Source organism: Cebus imitator, unplaced genomic scaffold, assembly GCF_001604975.1.
Source record: "Cebus imitator isolate Cc_AM_T3 unplaced genomic scaffold, Cebus_imitator-1.0 Scaffold265, whole genome shotgun sequence".
Classification (NCBI taxonomy): Eukaryota; Metazoa; Chordata; class Mammalia; order Primates; family Cebidae; genus Cebus; species Cebus imitator.
Window position 1 is genome coordinate 375656 of NW_016107580.1, and position 26144 is coordinate 401799.

At 46.3% G+C, this 26144-nt stretch overlaps 1 protein-coding gene across 11 annotated transcripts in view; it reads right to left on the reverse strand.

The window, feature by feature from the left end:
* Positions 1–1760: 1760 nt before the first annotated feature.
* AMPD3 (adenosine monophosphate deaminase 3) overlaps positions 1761–26144 on the reverse strand; it is a 57993-nt gene continuing 33609 nt past the window's right edge. For 10 of the 11 annotated variants that reach the window (XM_037728417.1, XM_017500291.2, XM_017500286.1 and 7 more), the window contains 9 exons: positions 21150–21344; positions 19676–19807; positions 19012–19175; positions 18118–18244; positions 14690–14853; positions 13335–13455; positions 12052–12225; positions 10186–10296; positions 1761–3183 (listed from right to left, as the gene is read on the reverse strand). In XM_037728417.1, coding sequence (XP_037584345.1) covers positions 3007–3183; positions 10186–10296; positions 12052–12225; positions 13335–13455; positions 14690–14853; positions 18118–18244; positions 19012–19175; positions 19676–19807; positions 21150–21344 — 1365 coding nt within the window. In that variant the 3' untranslated portion in view covers positions 1761–3006. The remainder of the gene's footprint in view (positions 3184–10185; positions 10297–12051; positions 12226–13334; positions 13456–14689; positions 14854–18117; positions 18245–19011; positions 19176–19675; positions 19808–21149; positions 21345–26144) is intronic. The other variant, XM_037728420.1, reaches the window with a different exon arrangement.

The window sequence follows — 26144 nt, forward strand, 5'->3', positions numbered from 1 at the left end:
AGTCTCATAATCTGCATGAGACTAGATCCCTTGTATGCGCAGTTCACAATAGAGTTCACGCTCCTTGAGAATTTAATACTGCCACTGATCTGACAGGAGGTGGAGCTTAGGCTGTAATGCTCACTCGCCCACCACTCAACTCCCGCTGTGTGGCCAGGTCCCTAACAAGTGGCAGACGGTACTGTCCACAGCCCAGGGGTTGTGGACCCCTACCGCAACAGACAGTAAAAATAAGAAAATACTCAACCCTATTGTAGTTTGTTTACCTTGTAAAATCATTTCCAAAATATAAGAATGTAATTTGAGAAGCATTGTAGAATCTTAGTGCTGAAAAGTGCAAAGACATAAGAATGAATGACAGTTGGTAGTTAATTTGCTGATACCATACTGTGGAGAAATTCACATTTTACTGAAAAGACATAAAAGCCTTTGCAGAGATAGGTTTTGATAATCTTGTACTTTATAGTCTAAAATTTCCAAGGAAGTATGTGTGTCTGGTTAGTGTTCTTTTTATTAGAATTAGTTACACTTGTTCTTTATAATGGTCATAGTTCAGTCATAGAATATTTGGATATATCACCTTCAGTCGTGTCTCAAACCCAGGAAATGAAGAATATTGTTTCACCAACACTCAGAAGAGAAAGCAAGAGAGATGTGCCTTCAGCTGTTTTCTAATCCATGAGGCCATGATAAATATCAACCCAGGAGCTGTGATTTGTTTTCACTAGGCAAAGAGCAATGATGTCGATCGTTTCAGCGATACAATTTGAAGTAACACGTAAAGTGAACTTGAGCCCTTATGGGTAAGTAAGGGATAACATGCCTCAAAACCTGTTCCTTTAGAAATCTGAGCCAATATACAATTAATTGCCATTTATTCCAATTGCAAACGCAAAAGAAAGTAGGGATTTGTTCCCCAAAAGGCCAATTAAGTATAACAATGTAATAAAAGCACAAAGTACTATAGAAAAGATGTCTGAAAAGCTTGCAGGACAGGTAAAATCCAATAGGTGTTAGCTGGACAGACTAAAATAATATCCCAGGAAGAGAAAATGAACATGTATAGCTTTGCTTATGAACTATAACAGGATAGGAGTTAGAGAAAATGATAGCAAAGATGTATCTTCTGGGTCTAGTGAGCTTCAGTTTGAAAATTTTGTGTTTTCCTAGCGAATGTCATTCATGTCTGAGTCTTAGTAAAAGATAAATTAGCTGTTATTATTGATAGCTTTTCATGGTGCCCAATCTTAGAGTAAAAAAAACTTTAAACATTTGTTTTAAATATGATTATCTTGAAATAGTTTTAAATATTTGAGCCACAGTCCTAACAGATTTTATTTAACAATTTAAAAAAAGATACCTGATACAGATAAAATGACAATGAGAAACTACACAATATTTCCTATGTTAGGGCAAATGTTTACAAATGGGGGGCTTTTCAAAAATAATCCCTAATATAACAATGGATTTTTATTCAATTTCATAATTAGCTGCAAGATAGTATATATATTTGCCTAGTAAAAATACTGTGTTTATAGTTCCATATGCTAAATTCACCAGTGGAGGAGACAGGCATAAAGTCACAAGAGGAGATAATCTAAAGTCAAATAAGTTCACAGGCAGAAATAGGGTTCTTCTAACTATAATGATTCAAAAAGGCCTCTTGTAGTCTGAATTTGACTGCAGGAACAGGCTATAGTTGAGCAGCCTCTTGAGTACTAAGAGCACATGTCCTTAAAATATTGCCAAAAGAAATTAACTTATTGAATATGTATTCATTGAGCACCTGCTACATACCAGGCACTAGTAACACAGAATAAGAGTACATTGGTAAAGCTTAATTCAGATTGATCTTTTAAAATGCTTTCTACTTGGCCCCTGGGACCATTGTATCTTCTAAAGTCATCATAGTAGGTAAGGGGAAAATTTTGCCTTAAAAAAAATGCACCAGATTATGTTGATGAAAGAACACACACACAACTAACATTTGTGAGGTCTAATGGAATAGTGGGGAAAGGACAGGATTTGGAATAAGGAAACCCAGTAGTAGGCCTATTATTACTTATTAGCTGTGCAACCTTAAGTAAATTTCACTTCTCCCACCTCTTAATTGGTGAAGTGATAATTGGCCTGCAGTCATAGAGTATTAGAGCCAAAAGGAACAGAGATCATCCATCTAGTCCTGTGTTTTTCGGAGTTCTTCATTCAAGTGAAAATGTTATGTAGCAGTTGCAGTGTAAAACTAATGAATGCAGAGTCCCTTTGACAGCCCCTGAATGTCACTCCCTTTCCTCCCCCACTCTAAAGTATTCATGAGGGGATTCACAGAACACCCTGAAAGCCACTCATCTAGTCCAAACCCTCACTTTGTAGGTGAAGAAACCAAGACTCAGAATAGGAGTGGCTGTTTTAATGAGTACATTTGGCTTCCAACTAGAAAGCGGGGAGGAGGGCTAAATAAAACGGTTTAAGAACTTCACTAAAAACACAAATTGTCAAGAAGGAAGTCTTCCATTTTAACTTCCACAAAGTAGCCTGTTTATGAAATGGAGCTTTGAAATTGATTGTGTTTAAGGCGGCCAGCCATCCAGAGGCTGAAATGAAAAACTATCATCAATTAGCCTATTTGGGCCAATGGAGAAAAGTATGGCAGAAAACCACACAGACCTCATGTCACTTGGCATCTGACCATGGAAAATCCTGGCCCCAACAGTTCAAGCACTGGCAGTTTCAAGAGAAATACTTGAAAAATTAAGAACAAGTATAGACAATTGCCCAGCTCCCAGATCCCCAAAGGAGAAGTCGCCATCTTGTTACTCAGAAATACTAACAAACGTGAGCATGTTAATTCTTAAAGTGAGCAGTGCAACCAAAATCATCAGTTTGAAATTTCTTCAGAGGCATCCTCTTCAAAGAGGAAAGTCCTAGTTTGGAATCTTGACCACTGTTAGCCACAGCAGACTTGAAATTAAACCAAAAAGTTAAAATGCATGTCAAATGCTGGAGCTATTTGGTCAAGGCAGTGATCTCTTCTGATTTCATGGCATCAGACAGGTAGCTGAGCTCATTGCATAAGGTCTCATATCGGAATGCCATCCGGATCTGAGCAACATTTGTCTTTCGAATATCATTTCCTTCAGGTCCTTCTTTATAATAATTTTGTCCCAGAAACTTTTGCTTTTCCTGTGGACCAAGAGAAATACAAATGAAACAATATACTTTTGATTCACTTTCTATAGCCACATGGGCAGCTTTGACATCAGTCACAGCAAATCAGACTAGTCTCCCTGAAGCTGATCTTCAGTCAGGACATCTTATCTCCACAGGACTCATAAAATTCCTCCTGGCCTCCGTGTCCTCAAGGATGTCACCCTTACAACCTCAGTCATCCTCAGACTGCCCTTCATTCCTGGCTGTGCTTTCCTTGATCAGAGAGAAAAGATGATAAGGTCTGCAGCAGCTGCTGGGGATGGGGAAGGAGGTAAGCTTTAATTAAGAAGTCCCTCCAGAGAGCCGACAAGGACAGTGTTTCTGGGGAGAGCCAATCCAAGGAACCATACTGCACATGAAAAGAATCTTAAGCCTGGGGAGGGAGTCCAGATGGCCGAATAGACACAACTCCAGCACACAACACCCAGGGAGAGAGATGCAGAAATTGAGAGATCTCCTAGTTCCAAGGAACCAGGTGCATTTCAACAGGTCTGGTCAGACAGTAAGCAAAGCCCAGGCAGGGCAGACCAAGGCGGGGAGGGGTGCCACTTCACCCAGAAAGTACAACTGACCAGTGAGTCAGAGGCTCCCTCTCTGGCACTCCAGTCCAGATACAGCACTTCCCCCAAAGCCTCAGCAATACACAGAACAGGGGATCTTTGCCAGTCAAGCACCAGGAATTACAAGCGCAGAGTTGAATAATCAGGATATTGTCCGGATTGGCGCACAGATCTAAGCAAACACATAAGCCCATAAGCTGGCTAGCAGAGGCCTGTGGACTGAGCTAGTGCCCCCTCCCCCTGCCCAGAGAGACAGGGAACTGAAACCAGGAAGACAGATGGTGCTGCTGGGTGGGTCCCTACCCTCCCTGAAAAACCCAAGGGCTGAAGCACTAACTCTAGTGGATTAGGCAGCCAGTTCTTCAGTCTGAGCTGAACCCTGAATGATCCAGCCCTTTGGAGGAAAGACACAAGCCACCATTAAAGGAGTGGGACTAGGTATCATGTTTTAACAAAAAACACAGGAAGCCTACATAGCAGTGGGATGGTGTTCTTGACCACCTAGCAGCATCTCCAGGTCAGTGGAACACACAGACCTAACCTCCCAGTGTAAACAAAAGACACAGGAAGCTTACCTAGTAACCTGAAGGAGTCCCTAGAAACCCAGCAGTGCCTCGACAGGCAGACAAGCAACCTCATCAAGCAGCTCCCTGAGATTACAGCCAGGTAAACCCACAAAGATGGGGAAAAAAAGGACAAAAAAGATGAAACCATCAAAGACCAGAACACCTCTTCTCCTTCAAGGGATCACAGCTCCTCAACAACATGGGAACACAACATGATCAAGAAAGAATGTGATGAATTTACAGAAACAGACTTCAGAAGGTGGATAATAACTTTTCTGAGCTAAAGGAACACATTCTAACTCAATGCAAAGAAACCAAAACCTTGAAAAAAGGTTAGATGAAATGCTAACTAGAATAACCAGCTTAGAGAAGAACATAAACGACTTGATGGAGTTGAAAAACACAGTACAAGAACTACGTGAAACAAACACAAGTTTTAATAGCCAGATTGATCAAGCAGAAGAAAGAATATCAGAGATTGAAGAACAACTCAATGAAATAAAGCGAGAAGACAAGACGAGAGAAAAAGAGTGAAAAGAAATGAACAAAGCCTTCAACAAATACGGGATTATGTGAAAAGACCTAATCTATGCTTGATCATTGTACCTGAATATGACGGGAAGAATGAACCCAAGCTGGAAAACACACTCCAGGATATTATACAGGAGAAATTCCCAAGCCTAGCAAGGCAGTCCAACATTCAAATCCAAGAAATACAGAGAAGTCCACAAAGATATTCCTCAAGAAGAGCAACCCAAAGGCACATAATAATCGTCAGATTCACCAGGGTTGAAATGAAGAAAAAATGCTAAGGGCAGCCAGAGAGAAAGATTAGGTCACCCACAGAGGGAGGCCAATCAGACTCACAGCGGATCTCTCAGCAGAAACCCTGCAAGCCAGAAGAGAGTGGGGCCAATATTCAACATCCTTAAAGAAAAGAACTTTCAACCCAGAATCTCATATCCAACCAATCTAAGCTTCATAAGTGAAGAAGAAACCAAATTGTTTACAGACAAGCAATTACTGAGAGATTTTGTCACCACCAGACCTGCCCTACAAGAGCTCCTGAAAGAAACACGAAGCACAGAAAGGAACAGGTACCAGCCACTGCAAAAGCACACCAAGTGACAAAGACCAAAAATGCAATGAAGAAAAATGAGTCAACTAATGGCCAAGAAAACCAGCCAGTAACAAAATGGCAGGATCAAATTCACATAACAATATTAACATTGAATGTAGATGGCCTAAACGCCCCAATCAAAAGACACAGACTAGCAAACTGGGTAAAAAGTCAAGACCCATCAGTGTGCTGTATTCAGGAAACCCATCTCACATACAAAGACACACATAGACTCAAAATAAAGGGATGATTTACCAAGCAAATGGAGATTAAAAAAAAAAAGCAGGGGTTGCAATCCTAGTCTCATAAAACTGACTTCAAACCAACAAAGATCAAAAGAGACAAAGAAGGGCATTACATAATGGTAAAAGGATCAATCTAATAAGAATAGCTAACTATCCTAAATACGAACCCAACACAGGAGCACCCAGATGTATAAAGCAAGTTCTTAACAACCTAAAACGAGATTTAGACTCCCATACAATAATAGTGGGAGACTTCAACACTCTACTGTCTATACGAGACAGATCAACAAGACAGAAAATTAACAAGGACATCCAGGACTTGAATGCAGAGCTAGACCAAGTGGACCTAATAGACATATACAGGACGCTGCGTCCCAAATCCACAGAATATACATTTTTCTCAGCACCACATTGCACTTACTCTAAAATTGACCACATAATTGGAAGCAAATCACTCCTCAGCAAATGCAAAAGAATGGAAATCATAACAAAAAGTCTATCAGACCACAGTGCAATCAGATTAGAACTCAGGATTAAGAAACACACTCAAATCTGCATAACCACTTGGAAACTGAACAACTTGCCTCTGAGTGTTGACTGGATAAACAATGAAGTGAAGGCAAAAATAAAGGTGTTCTTCGAAACCAATCAGAATGAAGACACAACTTACCAGAATCTCTGGGACACCTTTAAAGCAATGTCAAGAGGGAAATTTATAGCAGTAAATGCCCACATGAGAAACAAGGAAAGATCTAAAATTGACACCCTATCATCAAAATTGAAAGGGCTAGAAGAGGAAGATCAAAAAAACTAAAAAGCTAGCAGAAGACAAGAAATAACCAAGATCAGAGCTGAACTGAAGGAGACAGAGACACAAAAAAACCCTTCAAAAAAGCAATAAATCCAGGAGCTGGTTTTTTCAAAAGATCAACAAAATAAACCGCTAGCCAGACTAATAAAAAAGAAAAGAGAGAAGAATCAAATAGATGTAATTAAAAAAGATGAAGCGGATATCACCACTGATCCCAAAGAAATACAGACTACCATCAGAGATTACTACAAACAGCTCTATACACATAAACCAGTAAACAAGGAAGAAATGAATAAATTCCTGGACAAGTGTACTCTACCAAGACTAAACCAGGAGGAAGTCGAAACCCTGATGAGACCAATAACAAGGGCTGAAGTTGAGGCAGCAATAAATAGCCTACCAGCCAAAAAAAGTCCAGGTCCAAATGGGTTCACAGCTGAATTCTACCAGACGTACAAAGAGGAGCTGGTTCCATTCCTTCTGAAACTATATCAAACAATACAAAAAGAGGGAATCCTCCCTAACTCATTTTATGAGACCAACATCGTCCTGATACCAAAACCAGGCAGAGACTCAACTAAAAAAGAAAACTTCAGGCCTATATCCATGATGAACATCGCCACAAAAAATCTTCAATAAAATACTGGCAAACCGAATGCAACAGCACATCAAAAAGCTTACTCATCACGATCAAGTAAGGTTCATCGCAGGGAAGCAAGGCTGGTTCAACACACACAAGTCCATAAACAATCCATCACATAAACGGAACCAAAGACAAAAACCACATCATTATCTCAATTGATGCAGAGAAGGCCTTCGACAAAATTCAACAGCTCTTCATGCTAAAAACTCTCAGTAAACTAGGTATTGATGGAACATATCATAAAATGATAAAAGCGATTTATGACAAACCTATAACCAATATTGTACTGAACAGGCAAAAGCTAGAAGAATTCCCTTTGAAATCAGGCACTAGACATGGATGCCCTCTCTCACCACTCCTATTCAATATAGTATGGGAAGTTCTAGCCAGAGCAATCAGGCAAGAAAAAGAAATAAAGGGTATTCAATTAGGAAAGGAGGAAGTCAAACAGTCTCTATTTGCAGATGACATGATTGTGTATTTAGAAGACCCCATTGTCTCAGCCCAAAATCTTCTCAAACTGATAAGCAACTTCAGCAAAGTCTCAGGATACAAAATCAATGTGCAGAAATCACAAGCATTCCTTATATACCAATAACAGACAAACAGCCAAATCAAGAGCAAACTCCCATTCACAATTGCTACAAAGAGAATAAAATACCTAGGAATACAACTAACAATTTAAAGGATCTCTTCAAAGAGAACTACAAACCACTGCTCAATGAAATAAGAGAGGACACAAACAGATGGAAAAACATTCCATGCTTATGTTTAGGAAGAATCAATATCGTGAAAATGGCCATACTGCCCAAAGTAATTTATAGATTCAATGCCATCCCCATCAAGCTACCCATGACCTTCACAGAACTGGAAAAAAACCACTTTAAACTTCATATGGAATCATAAGAGAGCCTGCATAGCCAAGACAATCCTAAGCAAAAAGAACAAAGCCAGAGGCATCACACTGCCGGACTTCAAACTATACTACAAGGCTACAGTAATCAAAACAGCATGGTACTGGTACCAAAACAGAGACATAGACCAATGGAACAGAACAGAGGCCTCAGAAGCAACACCACACATCTACAAGCATCTGATCTTTGACAAACCTGACAAAAAACAAGCAATGGGGGAAAGGACTCCATGTTTAATAAATGATGTTGGGAAAACTGGCTAGCAATGTGTAGAAAGCAGAAACTGGACCCCTTCCTGTCACCTTACACTAAAATTAACTCCAGATGGATTAAAGATTTAAATATAAAACTTAACACAATAAAAACACTAGAAGAAAACGTAAGCAAAACAAGCCAGGACACAGGCATAGGCAAGGACTTCATAACTAAAACATCAAAAGCAATGGCAACAAAAGCCAAGATAGACAAATGGGATCTAATTAAACTCCAGAGTTTCTGCACAGCAAAAGAAACCATCATTAGAGCGAACCAGCAACCAACAGAATGGGAAAAAAATTTTGCAGTCTACCTATCTGACAAAGGGCTGATATCCAGAATCTACAAAGAACTAAAACAGATATACAAGAGAAAACCAACCGACCCCATTCAAAAGTGGGCGAAAGGATATGAACAGGCACTTTTCAAAAGAAGACATATATGAGGCCAACAAACATGAAAAAATGCTCATCCTTACTGGTCATTAGAGAAATGCAAATCAAAACCACATTGAGATACCATCTCACGCCAGTTAGAATGGTGATCATTAAAAATATCTGGAGACAACAGATACCGGAGAGGATGTGGAGAAATAGGAACACTCTTACACAGTTGGTGGGAGTGTAAATTAGTTCAACCACTGTGGAAGACAGTGTGGCGATTTCTCAAGGATCTAGAAATAGAAATTCCATTTGACCCAGCAATCCCATTACTGGGTACATACCCAAAGAACTATAAATCATTCTACTATAAAGACACATGCACATGTATGTTAATTGCCACCCTTTGTACAATAGCAAAGACCTGGAACCAACCCAAATGCCCATCAGTGATAGACTGGACAAAGCAAATGTGGCACAACACACCATGGAATACCTAACTACCATAAAAAACGAGTTTGTGTCCTTTTTAGGGACTTGGATGAATCTGGAAACCATCATTCTCAGCAAACTGACACAAGAACAGAAAACCAAACACCACATGTTCTCACTTATAGGCAGTGTTGAACAATGAGAACACGTGGACTCAGGGAGAGGAGCATCACACACTGGGGGCAGTTGCAGGGGGGTAGGGGAGGGATAACATGGGGAGAAATGCTGGATATAGTATGCACCTATGCAACAACCCCGCATGACCCACACATGTACCCCAGAACCTAAAGTAAAATAAATAAAAATTATAAAGGAAAAAAAAAATCTTAAGCCTTTAACTCTGCTGCATCATCATCCAACAAGGGAAGCTCCTAATGCAACCTCTCCCCAACCAGTGACATCACCCAGGGAAGTGTCAGCAGACCTAAGATAAATCAGAACATGGGTCTCAGTGCTGCTAGTGCCATCTCAGAATTACAGGGCTTTTAAAAAAAATGACACATGTCTCGGTCCCATTGTCTAGGTTTTTATTCAGTCTAGATACTGTTCCCATCTATTCAAGAAATATTGAGCTCCTGCTCTGTGCCAGGGACTATCTAGGGCCCAGGGATATAATTTGAACAAGCCTCTGCCCTCACAGAGCTTATATTCTAGAGGGAAAGACAGAAGAACACATAACTAAATATTAGCAGGAATAAATGTTATGGAGAAAAACAGATTAAGGGGACAGAGAATAATAGCAAGTGTGTGGCTATTTTAGAATGGGCGATCAGGGAAGGCCTCTACGAGGAGCCGTAGAGGTCTGAAAAGGGTGAGGAAGCAGCCATCGAAATGCAGGAGGCTGCTGCATTTCCTCTCCCCATGCCTGAGTGTCAGAGGCCCTGCCTGCTGTGTTGTCACAGATCCCCAGTGCTTGGAAGGTGCCTGGCATATAGCAGGCAGCCTTCCCAGGAGAGAGACTTCCCAGGTGGCACCATCACACTGCATACCTGATGCGAGAGGCCACTCTGCAGCACGCTGTTCCTGGCGATCTCACACAGGTCGCACGTGCTCAGCTTCCACACTTGAGCTGCAATGGCGTATTCTTCCATAAGTGCTTCCTAGACCCTCCCCCAAAGCATGTGGATTAGACGGGAGAATATCCAAATCAACCCTTCACATATGTTCAAAGATAATATCAGACACTGCAGGTTTAACTTTTCCTCACTAAATAGCACCTGGATCATCAAATGTCACACCTTCAATGCCTAAGATCTTCCGTGAAATCATGGGTTATCAAAGATCTAAAATCACATCTCCAGATTTATTCATTGACCAGCACTGAGAGCTCATGTTGAAGCCCTGTACCAGTCACCAGGATGCCTGTCTCTGCTCTCCCGTGACAAGCCCTCTAGTCATGCCACTTTTAGCACTTGCTCTCTAGCAAGAAAACTCTATGAGACCACAGATTCTTGTCCATTTTGTTCATTAGTGTTCGGCACAGCAGGTGCTCACTGTGTATATTCAGTGAATGAATGAATGCCAGCAACAAGGTAAAATTATACAGAAAAAGCACTAACTGCAGCAAAGATAACTTCATGTCAATATAATAAGACTTGTGGAGTTACATGGCTAATAATATTGCCATATATAGATAAGGCAAAAACCCCTAGAAATAAAAAGAATTTTAAAAAATAAAAAAAAGAAAAATAAATGATCATAGGATAGGTGGTAAAATGGCGTACTCCCAGAAGGATCTGGGTTTGAGCTGTGGTTTTGCTTCCCTTCTGGGATGTGAAGTGTCTATTCATGAGCCCTCTATGACCTCTTCCCCACCCCACTGCTGCTGTAGCCTAGAGCAGTGGTTCTCAAAGTACAGGTCAAGACCCGCTGAAGGTCCTAAAACGTTTTGAAAGATCTTCTCTTTTCCAATTATGTATTTTCATGAAGCAAGATTTTCTATTTTTATATATTTTGACTAAACACAAATCAAATGCAGAAGTGGCTAGGAGAGTCCTGCTGACTTCCATTAAGGCATTAAAGAGGCTTAAAAATGCAAAACAAAGGCAGGGGGTACTGTTACTTTTCAGAAAAAAAAATTATTATGTAACATTTAATTGGTTTATTGATATAGTTTTTAAATAATATTTTAAATTTCTTATTCATTTCTAACATGTTAAATATCAGTAGATATAATCCACATAAACAACAGATCTTTGAGAACTTCAATTCTTAAGAGTATAAAAGGGTCCAGAGACCAAGAAGTTGGAGAACCACTGTCCTAAAAGACCCTGGTGCTTCTTTTTGTGGTAAACAATGGCTGGTCTCATCAACACCATCGAAACATGCTGGGTACAGTTGCGGCTGGTCCCATGCATGACACCACCTTTCCCTTCCTCTTCTTTTCCGAGACCCAACATGTAGAAATTGTAATAGCATTGATTTAAAAGGTATTTAGAAATATTTTGGATATATGCAGACACTACACTAGAACCTTTGATTCATTGTCTTCATGAATCCTCACAAGGTAGGGGTAGAGACAATTTAATCTCCATTTTACAGATGAAGAGGAACTTGATCCAGAGAGCTAATAACTTTACCAAGATCACAGAGCTCATAAATGTCAAAGAAAGGGAAAATAGAGGAAGGCAAAGATACTAATACTAAATTGTGCCTTTGAGGGTTCGAGAACCCCAAAGAGAGGGTTCCTGGAAGGCACAATTTTCTCCCACCAGTGACTTCCCTTCTGTCTTCACTGGGCCACCAGCCCCACTCCAAAAGCAGAACTGAGCCATGGGCTTAGGTCCCTGAAATGGGAAGACAGGCTAGGACTGATTCCTACTGAGGCACTACCATCCTCACCCCAAAGTCCTCACCTTCGTGTAGTGGAACTGCATGGGGTCATCGGTGGAAAGGGAAACGTGCAGTCCCTTGTGCAGGAATTCCCTCAGAGGGTTCTTGGAATATTCGAGAAACAAACTGTTGTTGCTAAGAGGAGACATGGCAATGGGGATCTGAGCAAGGTAGTAGAGATACTGCAATACCGGACTCTGCAAAAGAACCACCAAACTCATGTGACAAGTGCCAGAGAGAGAAGGGAAAAGGGAAGGGAGAAAAGGAGGGAAGAAGCATTCACCAGTGGAAACCAGGGATCTGAACAGTGTCTGCCCAAGTCCTCAACCTGAGTTCCTGGAAGCCAGAACACCCAGACACACATTCCTCTTCCTCACTGTTCATCTCATTTCTACATTGCATCCCTGGTGCCTCTACCCACTGTTGGAAGCACCCACTTTTGCTCCAAACTGGAGGCAAGGCTCAGGGCAGGAAGGGCAGCCCACCCCAGCCTTCACCTTCAGCTCCTTTCCCCTAGGCATGGACCCAGTCTAGAAGATGCCCCACTTTAATTGTTTTGTTGCTTTGACTGCAAACAGCCAGGTTGAGACTGAACACCCCAGCTCCTGGGAGATGAGCTCTGAAGGGACCTAAAGGGTGGACTTGCCCAGGATAGAGTGGTTTTCTACTGTAGCACCCACCCCCACCAAAAAAATGTGACCCATGGTTACACCTTGCCGGGAAGAGGGAAAGGGAGCATTTTGATTAAACGTCGTGCCACTGGAAAGTGATCCAAAATATGAAGAAGACTATATGCACAGAGCTCAAAGGTACACCATTGAAAAGGTGGATGGACTCTTGTGTTCAACTAGTGTGGACTTCTTGAGTCAATTACAAAGTGGCAGACCCTTCATCCAACAACAGCCTTTGGAAGGAAGAGCATAGACATTATGTTGCAGCATCAAAAAATGCTTATCATACAACAGGGACAAAGCAGCCATATTCGGTGTTCATTATGATAATAAACACATTAAAATATGCTCTGGATAAAATACAGAAATTGGATATACTAAAAAGTTAATAATGGCTATTTCTATTAACGTAATAGCAATAAGGGCTGGCTTTTTTTCATTTCTCCAATTTTTGGAAAATTGAAATTGTGATGAGTTTGATTATATTACTTTCATAATTTAAAATGAAACCAAGATAACGACAGACATCCCATCCCAGAAGACGGCCCAGCTTTCTGGCCTCACTGGCCAAGCCTCCCAGGAGCCCAGAGCAGGGCAGTTGCTGCAGGGCAGGCTCCCGAGAGTGACCTGGTTACCTTCTTGAGGAGCAGCCCGTGGGAAATGTTGTCAGCAGTAAGGAAGGCAGACACCAGGTGGGTGATGGAGCCGGCCTCCCCACAGTGCGGCCGGAACAGGAATGTGCTCAGGCCGCGCTCCCTGTAAGAGAAGAGAGCCCCTGATCAGGAAGAACCCCCCAGTTGGCTCTGCCTGGGGCCTGCAGCTTCAGCTCAGGGCCAGCTCCAGGGGGAATAACCACCCATGGTCAGCTGTGCTGACCCAGTGTACCCTGGAAACTACCCCTCCTAAAATGCAGAGGCCCAGGTCCCAGAGCCCCTTAGAACCAAGAAGCATCATCTCTAGGGGTAAAGAGTGGGCCTTGAAGTAGAAAGAGAACCTGCTGTGCCCTCCAGCCACTCTCCTATATTCCTCTCCCAGCCTTGTGTCCTGCATTCATAGAATTCCAGAGCAGGGAAGGCCATGAGAAACCAGAGTCTGACCTCTCTGTTACGAAAATGGGCAAACCAAGGCCCAGAGAGTGAAGTCTATGTTCCATGCAGGTCTTTGGCAAAGCCAGAACCAGAGCTACCATCTCCAAAAGCTCAGTCCAGGACTGCCTCCACCCCACCAGGCCATTTCTTTCTATCAGGGCCCCATTCTAAACCTCCACACCCACCAACTAGCACCGGTTTAGGCTCAGCTAGTGAGGCCCCAGGGCCCAGCAGGGGCAGGTGGGTTGCAAGACTTGTAGGGAAGGGAATGGCTCAATGTCCTACTGCCCTGGGTAGCCAACTCCTGGCTCTTGTCTGTGTGCATATTGGTGGGAACCTCTGCCTGTAAGACCTTTGCCTGTAAAGGGCATGTATGGATTTAGTCTTTTTGTTCCCTGTTATTTATCCAGTGTCCAGGGCAGTGCCTATCACATAGCAGATGCAGTAATTTGTTGAATGAAAATATGCACGTGTGGACATTGTTGTGTGGTGTTAAGTGAACATGCACGTGTGGACATTGCTGGTGTGGCAAGTGAACGCGCATGTGTGATGGCATGTCCTATGCTTCTGTTATCTCAGGGAGGTACAGGTACACTTGGAATGTGCACTGGTGAGTGTGTGTACATATAAACGTGTGGACACGTGGGCTGTGGCTGCATTGCATACTGTACACGATATATATCTGTACTGGCACGTGTGTTATGGTGGGCATGTCTGCATGTATGTGATCTGGAGACATGCCTCATATAGCATGCTGGAAAGTATTGTGGATTTTGATGTATGTGAGCACATGGACATGTGTGTTGGTTCATGTGCACATGGACACGGGCCACATGCATGTGTGCATGTGTGCACGTACTAACACATGAACCCAAGCGTGTGCGAGGGCAGGCTGCACGCACCTGCGGAGGTTGTTGAGCACCATGATATTGGCATACATGTAGTACAGGTAGTAGCTGTAAGGCGGGTTCTGCTCACTGGTCCAGACGTCTGGGCTGGGGCTCTTGTCAGAAAACATGTGGTCACTATGCTTGGACTCATCATCCACGCTGTCAAACCCTGTCACCTGGGCAGGAGGAAAGGTCCTGAGCACCAAGCCAAGGCAGGACCAGGATCAGACTTGGCTCAGCCTCCTGGGGCTCACAGCTGCCAGAGGCCAGGGGGTCTGGGGCCCTCAGGTTCACACCTCAGCTGGGGATCCCATAGCCTGGCTGAGGCCACATTCCTCTGAGGGATGAGGAGTGGGTACAACACCAAAGTCTGCCCCTTTGGGCTTCCAAAGGTACTCTGGACGGGAGATAGGAGAGTGCCAAGCCCCTGTGTGGAGGTGGTGACAGCAGGGGAAACTGCCAGGACAGGTAAAGGGTGAGGCAGCCATGCCCACTGCCCGCCCCTCTGCTGCGCCAAGGCCAGCCTGCAGGGAGCAATGGCCACTGCCATCAGCAGCAGCAACAAGCTATGAAGGTAAAGGGTCCTACTACACATCACGTGTCAGGTCCTGCTCAAAGCACTTCATGCACATCAGTTAATTCATAACTCAGAGCAACCCAGGAGGGACAGATTGGCTGTGGAGCCCCATTTCACAGTTGAGCAAACCTGGGCCAAAGCAATTAAGGAAGTTGCTCAAGAAACCAGGCTCAGCCGGGTGCAGTGGCTCATGCCTGTAATCCCAGCACTTTGGAAGTCTGAGGTGGGTGGATGACAAGGTCAGGAGTTCGAGGCCAGCCCGACCAACATGGTGAAACCCCATCTCTCCAAAAAAAAATACAAAAATTAACTGGGCATGGTGGTGTGTGCCTGTAGTCCCAGTTACTTGGCAGGCTGAGGCAGGTGAATCGCTTGATCCCTGGAGGCAGAGGTTGCAGTGAGCTGAGATCGCACCACTGCATCCCAGACTGGGTGACAGAGCAAGACTCCATCTCAAAAAAAAGAAACCAGGCTCTGGGCACTGAATTTGCACTCTTTGGGGCTGTAGGTGGAGGATACCCTAGGGCATGCCCAGGTGTGGCCAGGAGAATCCAGCCAGATGCCTCACAGAGAAGAGGGTCCTTGCTGGGCTGAGCTGTGGCTCCTGGGAGGCAGCTAGCTCTGCTCTCCAGTCCCCACTGGGAGCTACCCTCTGAGATGGGCTCGAGTAGCCTCAGGAAACTCCCACCCTTCCACTGCAGTTCTACCTCTGCTGGGACCCCTGGGGACCCCTCCAGAGTCACCGGAGACTTCTGGCTGATCCCAGAGGTCATCCCCAACCAAGAACACATGCATGGAGGGCATGGGCTCTTGGCGCATAGGGGAGGCTTGTTACCAGGCCTCTCTCCATCTGCCCAGCCATGGCAGTGCTTTCCAAAGGGGCCTCTGAATATCAGATGGGAGAAAGAGACTCTCCCCCTTAATCCACAACTGGCCCCAACTGGGGGGATACCAGCCCAGGCCCTAGGCCCCAGCAAGGTCTGCCGGCCTCTCTTGTTCCTACAGGGGCAGCAGGGGCCCAGAGGACCAAGGTAGCATGAGGGTCTTGGCCAGAATCTTCCTTGTCACAGAGCCCTATGTGTTGAAGGAAATGACAGAGTCCCTGCTATAACCCTAAGCACGCCGAGGGGTTTGGGGGACCAGGGTAGATCTTGAGCTCTGCTCTGGGCTCACTAGCCCCATACTTCACATGAACTTTCTGGGGCCCTGTGTGGGAATAATTTCAGCCTCTCTCCAGAGCTCTATCTAGCTAAAGCAGGGCCTCACCACTGCATCTCCCATAGCCTCGGGTGCAAAATACATTGTCTCCTCCTACCACTCCTCCTCCTCACACCTACTCTTCCTCCATTGCTGGCAGCAACCTTCGAACAGTGTATCATCCATGCTCCTGCAAAGCCAGGCACCTGTGAGGCATCCTAAGACTCCCCTCTCATGCCTCCTTCAGTCTGTCCAGGTCCTGCCAAGTCTACACCCACCCCTTCTCGCCAAGCCCTGCACTCTGTGCAGAGTCCCTGCACTGCCACAGCTCAGAGCCACAAGCTGCTAGCTGCTGTGTGTCTCCCTGTTCTTACTTGGGAGGCAACACAGAATAGGGGTTCAGGGCACATCTCTGGAGTCAGCCTGCTTGGATACAAATCCAGTTCTGCCACTTTTTAGCTTTATGATCTGTTTTAATTTCCTTGTGTGTCAATTAGAGCTAGCAGCTTCACCGGGCTTTGGTGAGGATTAAATGAGACAGTCCAGGGAAAGCACTTAATGTCGTGTTTAACACACACCAAGCACATAATAATTCTGCTTATTGTTAACAACAAAATGGTGATAGTAATGGGGTAATTGTGAGGCTTCGGTGAGATCACATCGTGGCATCGGGCCAGGCCCGGCAGAAGCACCCACGAGTGAGACCCGTTTCCACTGGGTCAAGCTCCCCTCCTGTCTCCAGGCAGGCTCTGACCCTCACCTATCCCCCACCTCCAGCTACCTTCTCTTCTGGGCCATCTCCACACAACAGCCAGAATACGTTTGTATAAAGTATAAATTCAATGATGTCCCTCAGCTTGTCCAATCACTTTCTGGGCACACAGATTCAATCACTCCCTCCCCTTGCCCCAGCCCTCAGGCTCCCCTCTGTGCCTCTCCCTATAGAAAATCATTCATCACCTCCACCCTCAATTCCAGGCATCCAGAGGAAGAGATTGGCTCCCACCCCCTCCTCCTCCCTCCCTGGTTAAGTCTCTCCTGGACTGCTCTTCTCCTCCTCCTACAACTCACTGAATCTGGAAGGGAAATATGTCTTGGAGGCTTATACTTAATCACACATAGTGTGAGGACCTTTGTTGTTAGGTGAGCAGGTGAATTGAAGTGTCTGCATTTCTAAACAAGACCTGAGGCTGCTGCTTGGTGCTGCTGGGGGCTAGATCCAGCCTTTCGGGCCCCACCTGGCAGGAACTGAGTTCCCGGTCTTTGCCCACTGCTGCCTTCCCCGCTGACGGCAAGGCCTGCCCCACGACCAGGGACACACAGGGCCCCCACCCTTTGAAGGCAGATGCTGGCAGGCATCTGAGAGGCCTTAGCAAGACTGAGGGCTCACTCGCCTTGACCATCCAAGCAAAGTACTCTCCTCCCAGATAGTTCTCAGTTTTCAATCACCACCACCCCCACCCACTGACTCCCAGAGCTGCCCCTGAGGAGAAGGGGACATTTTAGAAATCCAGCTTCTTGGGGCTGGTGACCCCATGCCTGGAACACAGGTGGCAGGACCTGAGATATCGTGGTGAAGGGCGGGAGCAAACCTGACCCAGTCCACAGCGAATCCATTCCCTCCTCTGCCACTATGAGCCCTGCCTGGGTCACCACCCACACTTACATATTTAAGAAAGAGGTGAAGCTCTCGATGATCTTGGGGGTTGATTGTGGCCTTGAAAAGGGGCAGGAAGATGTTCTCCAGCATCTTACCAAAGTTTGGCAGCAGCTTCTTTGACCTAAATATGTCACTGGGGGATAGCAAAGACTGAAGTATCAGGTGGACCCAACAGCCCCCTGCCCTGTGAGAGACCAGCCCCAGTCACTTCCTCAGGCTGCCTGTGTCCCCATTAAACACCCAGAGTCAAGTCAGGTGTGGCCTGAACACAGATTCCTCCTGTCTCCTCCTCCCCCAGCAATGTCTGAAATACTTGGCCTTGCTTTGCAAGCTCCACACCTACCCCTGCCCATCAGAGCACTTTCTCAAGCCAGAAGCTTGGGAGGGGGATGGTGGCATTCTGGCTCACCAAGAGTATGAGATATGAGTGCTCAAATTCCCAGTGACCCAAAAACTCTGTTACTCAACTCTGTTTCTCTAAACCACATAAGCTAGCCATCCTAGAGGCATGGGCCCCACCCTGGCCAGCCACCTGGAGAGGACAGCAGCCATCTGAGTGACATCTAGGGAGAGGGCCAGCAATGTAGACCACTACCAGCTCTTCTCATACTCTGGGGCTCACCAAAAAGACAATCCATCCTCAACCCACAATGAGAAGAAGGCAGGGTGGTAGATCCCCCAAGGACTTTGAACATCTATATTTTTCAAAGATTAAGAGTTCTAGTGTCATGTGGACATCTTTGCTAACCACTCCTTCTATGGAAAAATCCCTGGAGAGGACAAGTCTAAGCTGGTGCCAGATCAGGCCCCATCCCTCAGCAGTGCAGACTTGGCAGCCCACGCGGGACAGATTGTCACCTCCGGAGGGCACAGGGCAGACAGCAGGGCCACCTCACTTACTAGATCCGGGGCACCTGGATGATCCAGCGCATGTTGGGGGAGTAGACCTTGTGCTGGATGAACCAGTGGGCCAGGTTGGGCCATTCCTCGAGACTACGGCCGTAGATGGAGAGCCGTGGCTCTGAGTACTGGTACTTGCTCTCCTCCAGCTCCCGGGCAACCTCCTGGCACAAGAAAACTTGGGTCAAACCCAGAGCATCCCAGCTACATGGGAGACCCTCACTCTCATCACCAGCAGGGTCCTGTGGCTCCCCTAGCCACCTTGCTCTGAGGCTGGAAGCACTGATCTAAATCCCCAGGGCTGACTGCTCCTATAAGCTCTTGTTCCACTTCAGCAGAGGCTCCCTCTGGGGAGGAAGGTCTTCTGCAGAATCAGGCCACAGCAGAAGCATGTCCACGTGGAGCTCATCTGCACCCAGCCAGGTTCAGGCTGCAGAGACAGGAAAGCCAGGCCAGATGCTGTGAGCTCAGACAAGGTGGATACGCTTCCCTCCTCTTCCCTGCAGCCAGGCCACAGCACTGGGTGCCTGGGCACCTCACCCTTGCCTGAGCTGATGGTGGACAGAGGGAGGGGAAGGAGCCAGGGGCACACAGAGCCCCATCCTCTGAAGGCAGATGCTGGCAGGCATCTGAGAGGCCTTAGCGAGACCGAGGGCTCACTCACCTTCACCATCCGAGCAAAGTATTCTCCTCCCAGATAGTTTTCAGTTTTCAAATACAGGTCACGCAGCTCACTGGCCCCCACGGGGTTGTATTTGGAGTTGAACTTGTCAAAGCGATGGAATGTCTGCCGGCCCTGGGGAGGAGACCGCACAATCGACACATCATTCTGCAGCCACCACATACATTCCCCTCTCTAGACCTTTACAAGGCAGCCTTCTGTATGGCCACACCAAAAGACATCTTCTATGTCAATTCTTGTGTGAAACCTCAGAAACTCCTGAGAGCCAGGACCATGGATCCTCACTTAGTCAGTCTGGGATCGTTTGGTGAGGCCCCCTGTGAAGGAACCACAGGGTCCCATCTGCAAGGTACCACAGCAAGTCTCAGCACATGGCTGGCTTAGTGAGCAGAGGCTGGACCACTGAATAACAGAGCATTCCCCATCACGACTCACATTTTGTAAAGCACTTTCTCCACATTATATCACTCAGTGTTTTGATTAACAAAGTGTTTTTGGTTGTTGTTCTAATCATACACAACATTTACCATTTCAACGATTTTTAACTGTACACTTCCAGTGGCATTAAGTATATTCACATTGTTGTGCAACCATCACCACTAACCGTTTCCAGAACTTTTTTATAATCCCAAATAAACTCTATACCCATTAGACACTAATTCCCCATGCCTTCCTCTCTACAGGCCCTGGTAACTTCTATTCTCCTTATGAATGTGCCTATTCTAGGTACCTTCTATCAGCGGAATCACATAGTATTTGTCCTTTTGTGTCTGGCTTCTTCGATTTGGTATAATCTTTTGAAAACTTCATTTGTGGTTGTTGCATGTATCAGTACTTTATTTCTTTCATGGCTGAATAATATTCCATTGTATGGATATACCACATTTTGCTTACCCATTCACCTGCTGATGAACATGGATTGTTTCTACCTTTTGGCCACTGTGAATAATACTGCTATGAACATTGGTATATGAAGTATCTGTTCAAGTTCCTGCTTTCAGTTCTTTGGGGTATATACCTAGAAGTGAATTGCTGAGGCATAGGTAATTCTATACTTAACTTTTTTAGAAACTACTATACTGTTTTCCATAGCAGTTACACAATCATTTAGTGTTTTAATAATTTTTTTAAGTTAATAATGCACATGGCTATCAATATTTTATGGGCAAGGAAATAAAAGCTTCTGTGAGTTGCCTAAAGGCACAAAACTCCTAAGTGGCAGGAGTGGAATTAGTGCTTAGACCTGTCCGGCCCCAAGCTGTACACCCTCTTCTCCTGTCCCATGGCTACGCCAGACCTGTTATTCTGAGGCCACACGACTTCTCAGTTGGCTAGGAGAGAAAGAGCTGCTTCTGCCATGCCTCCCCACAAGCACAATCATGGTGGCTTTCCAGGGAGCTGAGTCCCCAGCCAGGGCTGCTTTCTGCTGGCGGCACTGGAGCAAAAGCTCACTCACCGCGTGGACATCCAGCGAGTCCACAGTGAGGTCGTAGGGGTCCATGTGCAGGCTGTCAAACACCTGCCGCAGGGTGATCTTGCGGCCCCGCTTCTCGGCCACAATCCTGTCGGGCTCTGTCTGGTACGTGTGCTTGATGAAGCGCAGCAGATGCTTTTGGTTCATGCAGGCGGCCGCGTGGATGTGCGTATCCACCTGGAACATAGCGCCCACCAGGCCTTGAGTCAGGCCACCTCCCCTAGCAACAAGAGTTAAGACATCCAACCCTCAGTGTGCACAGAACCCCAGCACCTTGTGGGCCATCGAGGCAGCTATACCAACGTCTATACTCCCCATTTCTCCTCCAGACTTTGGAACTGGCATCCCTCCCTTTCAGCCTGGCTGCCCATTGCGTCTCCTTATAGCACCAGAAAATCTTTTTTAAATGCAGATTGGATCAGCCCACTCCCCAGGTAACAGATGACCTATAGGCCCATCAGCCTCAAGATAAAGCCCAAGCGCCTTGGCCTGGGATTCAAGGCTTACTTCAAGCCTAACTCTCGCCTTGCCACTGCCCCATTCTGTGCTGCAGCCATGACACACCGCTTACAGGAACACAAGACACCAAGGAACCATATACTGTATCACTCTGCCCATGTGTTTCTTCAGTCTGAAATGCCTTCCTTTCTCTCCACCAATCTCATCCACCTAGAAATTTCCCACAACCTCCTCCATTGGGAAGTCAATCTTGTTCCCCCAAGCACAGCTGATCACTTTTTTGCTTGCCCAACCTGGAAGGCTGGCACAGGCATCCCACTGCTGTGTGTGCCCTCCTGATCACTCTAAAGTTTATCTACTCTTTCACTAGACTGGGAGCTTCTCAAGGACAAGGGCCATGTTTGATGCTTCTAAGTCTCCAGCAATTACTCCAGAGCCTAAGACAAAGTCAAACTAATGGATGAATGGATGAACAAATTAACAGGTGCAATAGGTTCTTATGGTTTCAGTGATAACCCTGAGGACCCATCAAATGCCCTAAAAAATCCCACTCTTCCCATTGACCTCTCTCAGAACCCTCAGAGCATTCTCAAAGCAAACCTCCAAGTGGGAATGAATGAGAAGGACAGACACTAGAGGCCAGCCCTCAAAACATACCCTTCCTTGGCTAGTTATACCTCACTCAAACTGTAGGGCACCCAAGTCCCAAGAAGCAGCCACTCTACTGGAAGTTGCTCTACTGACCCTACGCCAACACATGGACTCATTCTGTGGGGACCAAGACCAAAGATCTTAGAGCAAATCCCAAAAAGCAGAAATGCATAGTCCGCTTAGACCTCTCCCCAAATTCCAGGGAAAGGCAGTTTCTTTGCAGAAGGCACCTTAGTAGAAGGAGTCTGGCAAGGTCTCAAAATACCTCATGGGATTTCTCATGTCCTCTATTGTGCTAAGTCCTGTGACACCAGACTGTCCCCTTGCATCTCTGTCCTCTCCTTTTCAGCCTCCTCAATCAGCTCCTCCTCACTACCAGAGCTCTTAATAATGGAATTTCTTGATGCCTGGTCCTGGGCCCTCTTGTCCTCTCACTAGAAATTCTCTCCAAAGGTGATCTGATCCATTTCTGTGCATTTAATTCTTTTCCTTATACCAATTCCTAAATTTATGTCACCAGCCAAAAGCTCCAGAACTGTACATACTACTGCCTCCTTGACATCTCTATCTGAATAACCCAAAGGCAGTTCAATTTTAATATATCCGAAAGTGCTCTCTCCATCTCTGGCCCCAGCCCAAACCTGATTGTCTCCCAGGTTCTGGAATCCCAGGAAGTGGTGTGTCCTGAATCCAGCTGGTCACGCTGAAAACCTGGGAGTCATCCTTGGCCTTCCTACTCCCTTCCCTCAGTCAGTCTCATCAATTCTCCCTTCCAAATGGATCTCAAATCCATACAATATTCTCCAGCCCCACTGCCACCACGGGAGTTCAAGTCTGCATGTTCTCACGCCTGAATTCACAGTGACCTCCTAACTGGTCTTGTTCCTTTTTTGTGTGTGCTCTGGTTCAGTTCATTCTCCACACACAGAAGCTAGAAGTGATTTTTTTTAACGTAATTTGATTTTGTTACTAAACCGTCTTCATTAATCTTAGGTAGAGGGCTCTGCTAATGTTACCTGGATCCCACCCACCTCCCCATCCCCTCATCCCCACTTTCCTTTTTCTCTGTGCTTCACTCACAGGACAGCCACCAGCCCTAAGGAAATGAAGCCCCAGCTAAGCTGAGGGATGGCCTGAAGTCACTGTGGGCAAACTGACTTCCCTCCCTGAGCCCAAGGGGCCTAAGGGAGCTCCTGGGGAGGACGACTGCAGTGTCACAGCCCAGGCTGCTGACAGCCATTAGACCACACTCTAGAGCTACTGCTGCGGCCGACTGGGCGCTCAGCCCAGGCTGGGGTGAGGAGGCGGCTGACCTCAGGGCAGGGAATGCCGTCCACAGCTGGCTGGGCATCTCCAAGTCATGCCAAACCAGACATTTGATCCACTGGACCTCTGTGAGCATTATGCCATCCCGCCTATATTGTTGGCCAGAGCACTCACTCATCAGGGTCCTTCCTGCCATTAATCTTGCCACTCTTACCAGAAAGACAGATCACTGGACACTGGGGAAACAAAACAAAGCAAAACACTAAAACATCCCCAAAGCCCAGGTTCCTCAGAGACAAGGCTGGGCTCGTGTGCGATGCACAAGAGAAGGTCAGACTGGCTCAGCTCAGCTGGACACAGCTTGGTACAACGACCTCAGCATGACTCAGCAGATTCTGGGCTTTCTGGTCCTGTCCTCTAGCTTACCAATGACAACCACAGGGGCCCGGTCAACCTGTCCTTACCCCCATGAGTCACAAGATAAATGAGGAAAACAACTGGACAATCCAGGAAGCACCACATCCAAACTTCAGAATTTCAAGGGTGATTATTTCAGGAACAAAATAATTGAAGGTCACTGGAGGTCAGTGTTTTCGATTCACCAGAGGATCCAATTGCATTCCCCATGTTCACTTAAGATTCAGATCTAAACAAAGAGCAGAGTTTCCAAACCTGAGACCTAAGCCAGCACTGACCATTTCCATACCCACAGCAGGCATCAATAATCGAGGACAGCACTCTTCTCACTAAGCTTTAGGGCTGGCCACTGGTAACTACCCCTAACTGGTCAGGTTTGGCACAGAAGATAAAACCTATTTGCTATTCTTGATATGACACTTAAACCCCAATGGGTATCACCGACTTCTACCCAATTCCCAAGCAGCAAACACACTCAGCCCTTCTATCTTGCTTTTGCATAGAAAATAAGTATCTCGGTCACACAGTTCTGCTGGCTGGGTCTTGGGGTGTCATACAGCCCTTCACCTGCTGCAATGTGACAGGTGCCTTCACAGATGCTACTCACACAGATCTACAGCTGCATCACAGCTCCTGCCTCAGAGCACAGCCCTGGTATCCCCCAGGGACGCCAAAAGCCACTTTAGACATATGGAGGCCACCATCCAGCCAATTCTGGATTTGAGAAAGCAGCTCTCCTTCCCATCAAGGCCAGGCATGGTGGCTCACGCCTGTAATCTCAGCACTTTGGGAGGCCTAGGCAGGCGGATCACCTGAGGCCAGGGGTTCAAGACCAGCCTGGGCAACATGGCAAAACCCCACCTCTACTAAAAATACAAAAATTAGCTGGGCGTGGTGGTGGGCACTCTGCAATCCCAGCTACTCCGGAGGCTGAGGCAGGAGAATTGCTTGAACCCAGGAGGCAGAGATTGCAGTGAGCCAAGATTGTACCACTGCACTCCAGCCTGGGCAACATGAGCAAAACTCCATCTCACAAAAAAAAGAAAAAAAGTGCTATCAAGTAGGCAGCACCCAGGAGGTAGGCACAGGCCTGACTCATAGGAGACCTGCATCCATGCTTATGAACTGACTATGGTGCCTAAGAACAGGCCACTGTGTCATAGGTATAAAGGTCATCTCTGTCCACAGAAAACATTAACCCCAAAACTGCAGGAAAGCCCCAGGGATAGTCTCTGATTTGTAACCCTAGCCCCACGCCAGGACTCTTTCTCATGTTGTGGCCAGAGAGCAGCTGGTAGACCCAGGAACGCCTACTGGGGCCCCACCTTAGAAGCAAACAGTGTCAGTGCCAGTGCAGTCAGCAAGGATACTTTGGCCCCAGGCAGCAGGAAGCAGGCAAGCCCAAAGCATTCACGTATGCACAGGGCAGGGCTGTGCTGGGCTGGGTGAGGCGTTTCGTTGGACGTGGGCTTGGGCATGAGGTAGGCATGTGAGGTTCTTTGGGCAAGGCTGAAAGGAGTTCACATAGTGATGGAGGCATCCACCTGTCTGAATACCTAAGGCTCACAGAGAAGGAACAAATGGTGCTTGAAGGTGAAAATGCCAGGATGCCCACATAAGTGGTATCTAAAACACCTTTCACTTCTGCCTGGAAATCTCTAAGACACTTCCATAAGCCTCTCAGGGCCCATGAGCTGAAGCCAAACTCTTACTTCTTAAAGCTCTTGATCCCATCCAAGTGGGAGTCTGTGTTGGACACCCTGTGTAACAGAGGTGGTCTTAGGGCCTTCATGTAGGGTCTTCCATCTGCACTGCTGAGGGCTCCCAGCCAGGAGGTCAGGGAGGCAGGAGCTGGGCTTTCCCAGAGGAGCCACATCCTCCCCTGGCCTACCCTCCCTTATCAAAGCTGACCTCAAAAAGAGGAAGTCCTCAAGAGGTCCCTGCTGGGACAGAGCCCCTATGGAGATGACAACCCCACTGTGACTCCGCTCAGCTTTCCCATCCCCCTTCTAAACAAAGCCTCATCCCCCTAGGGGTTTCTCTCCCAGCTCATGGCCACACCCCAGCCCACCTCCCTGCCTTCTGTGGGAAACCCACGGCCCCTGTATGATCCAGGGCCTCCCCACGTCTCTGCAACCTCACTCTCCCCACAACCCACTGCTCCCTGCTCCCCATGCCTGAGTT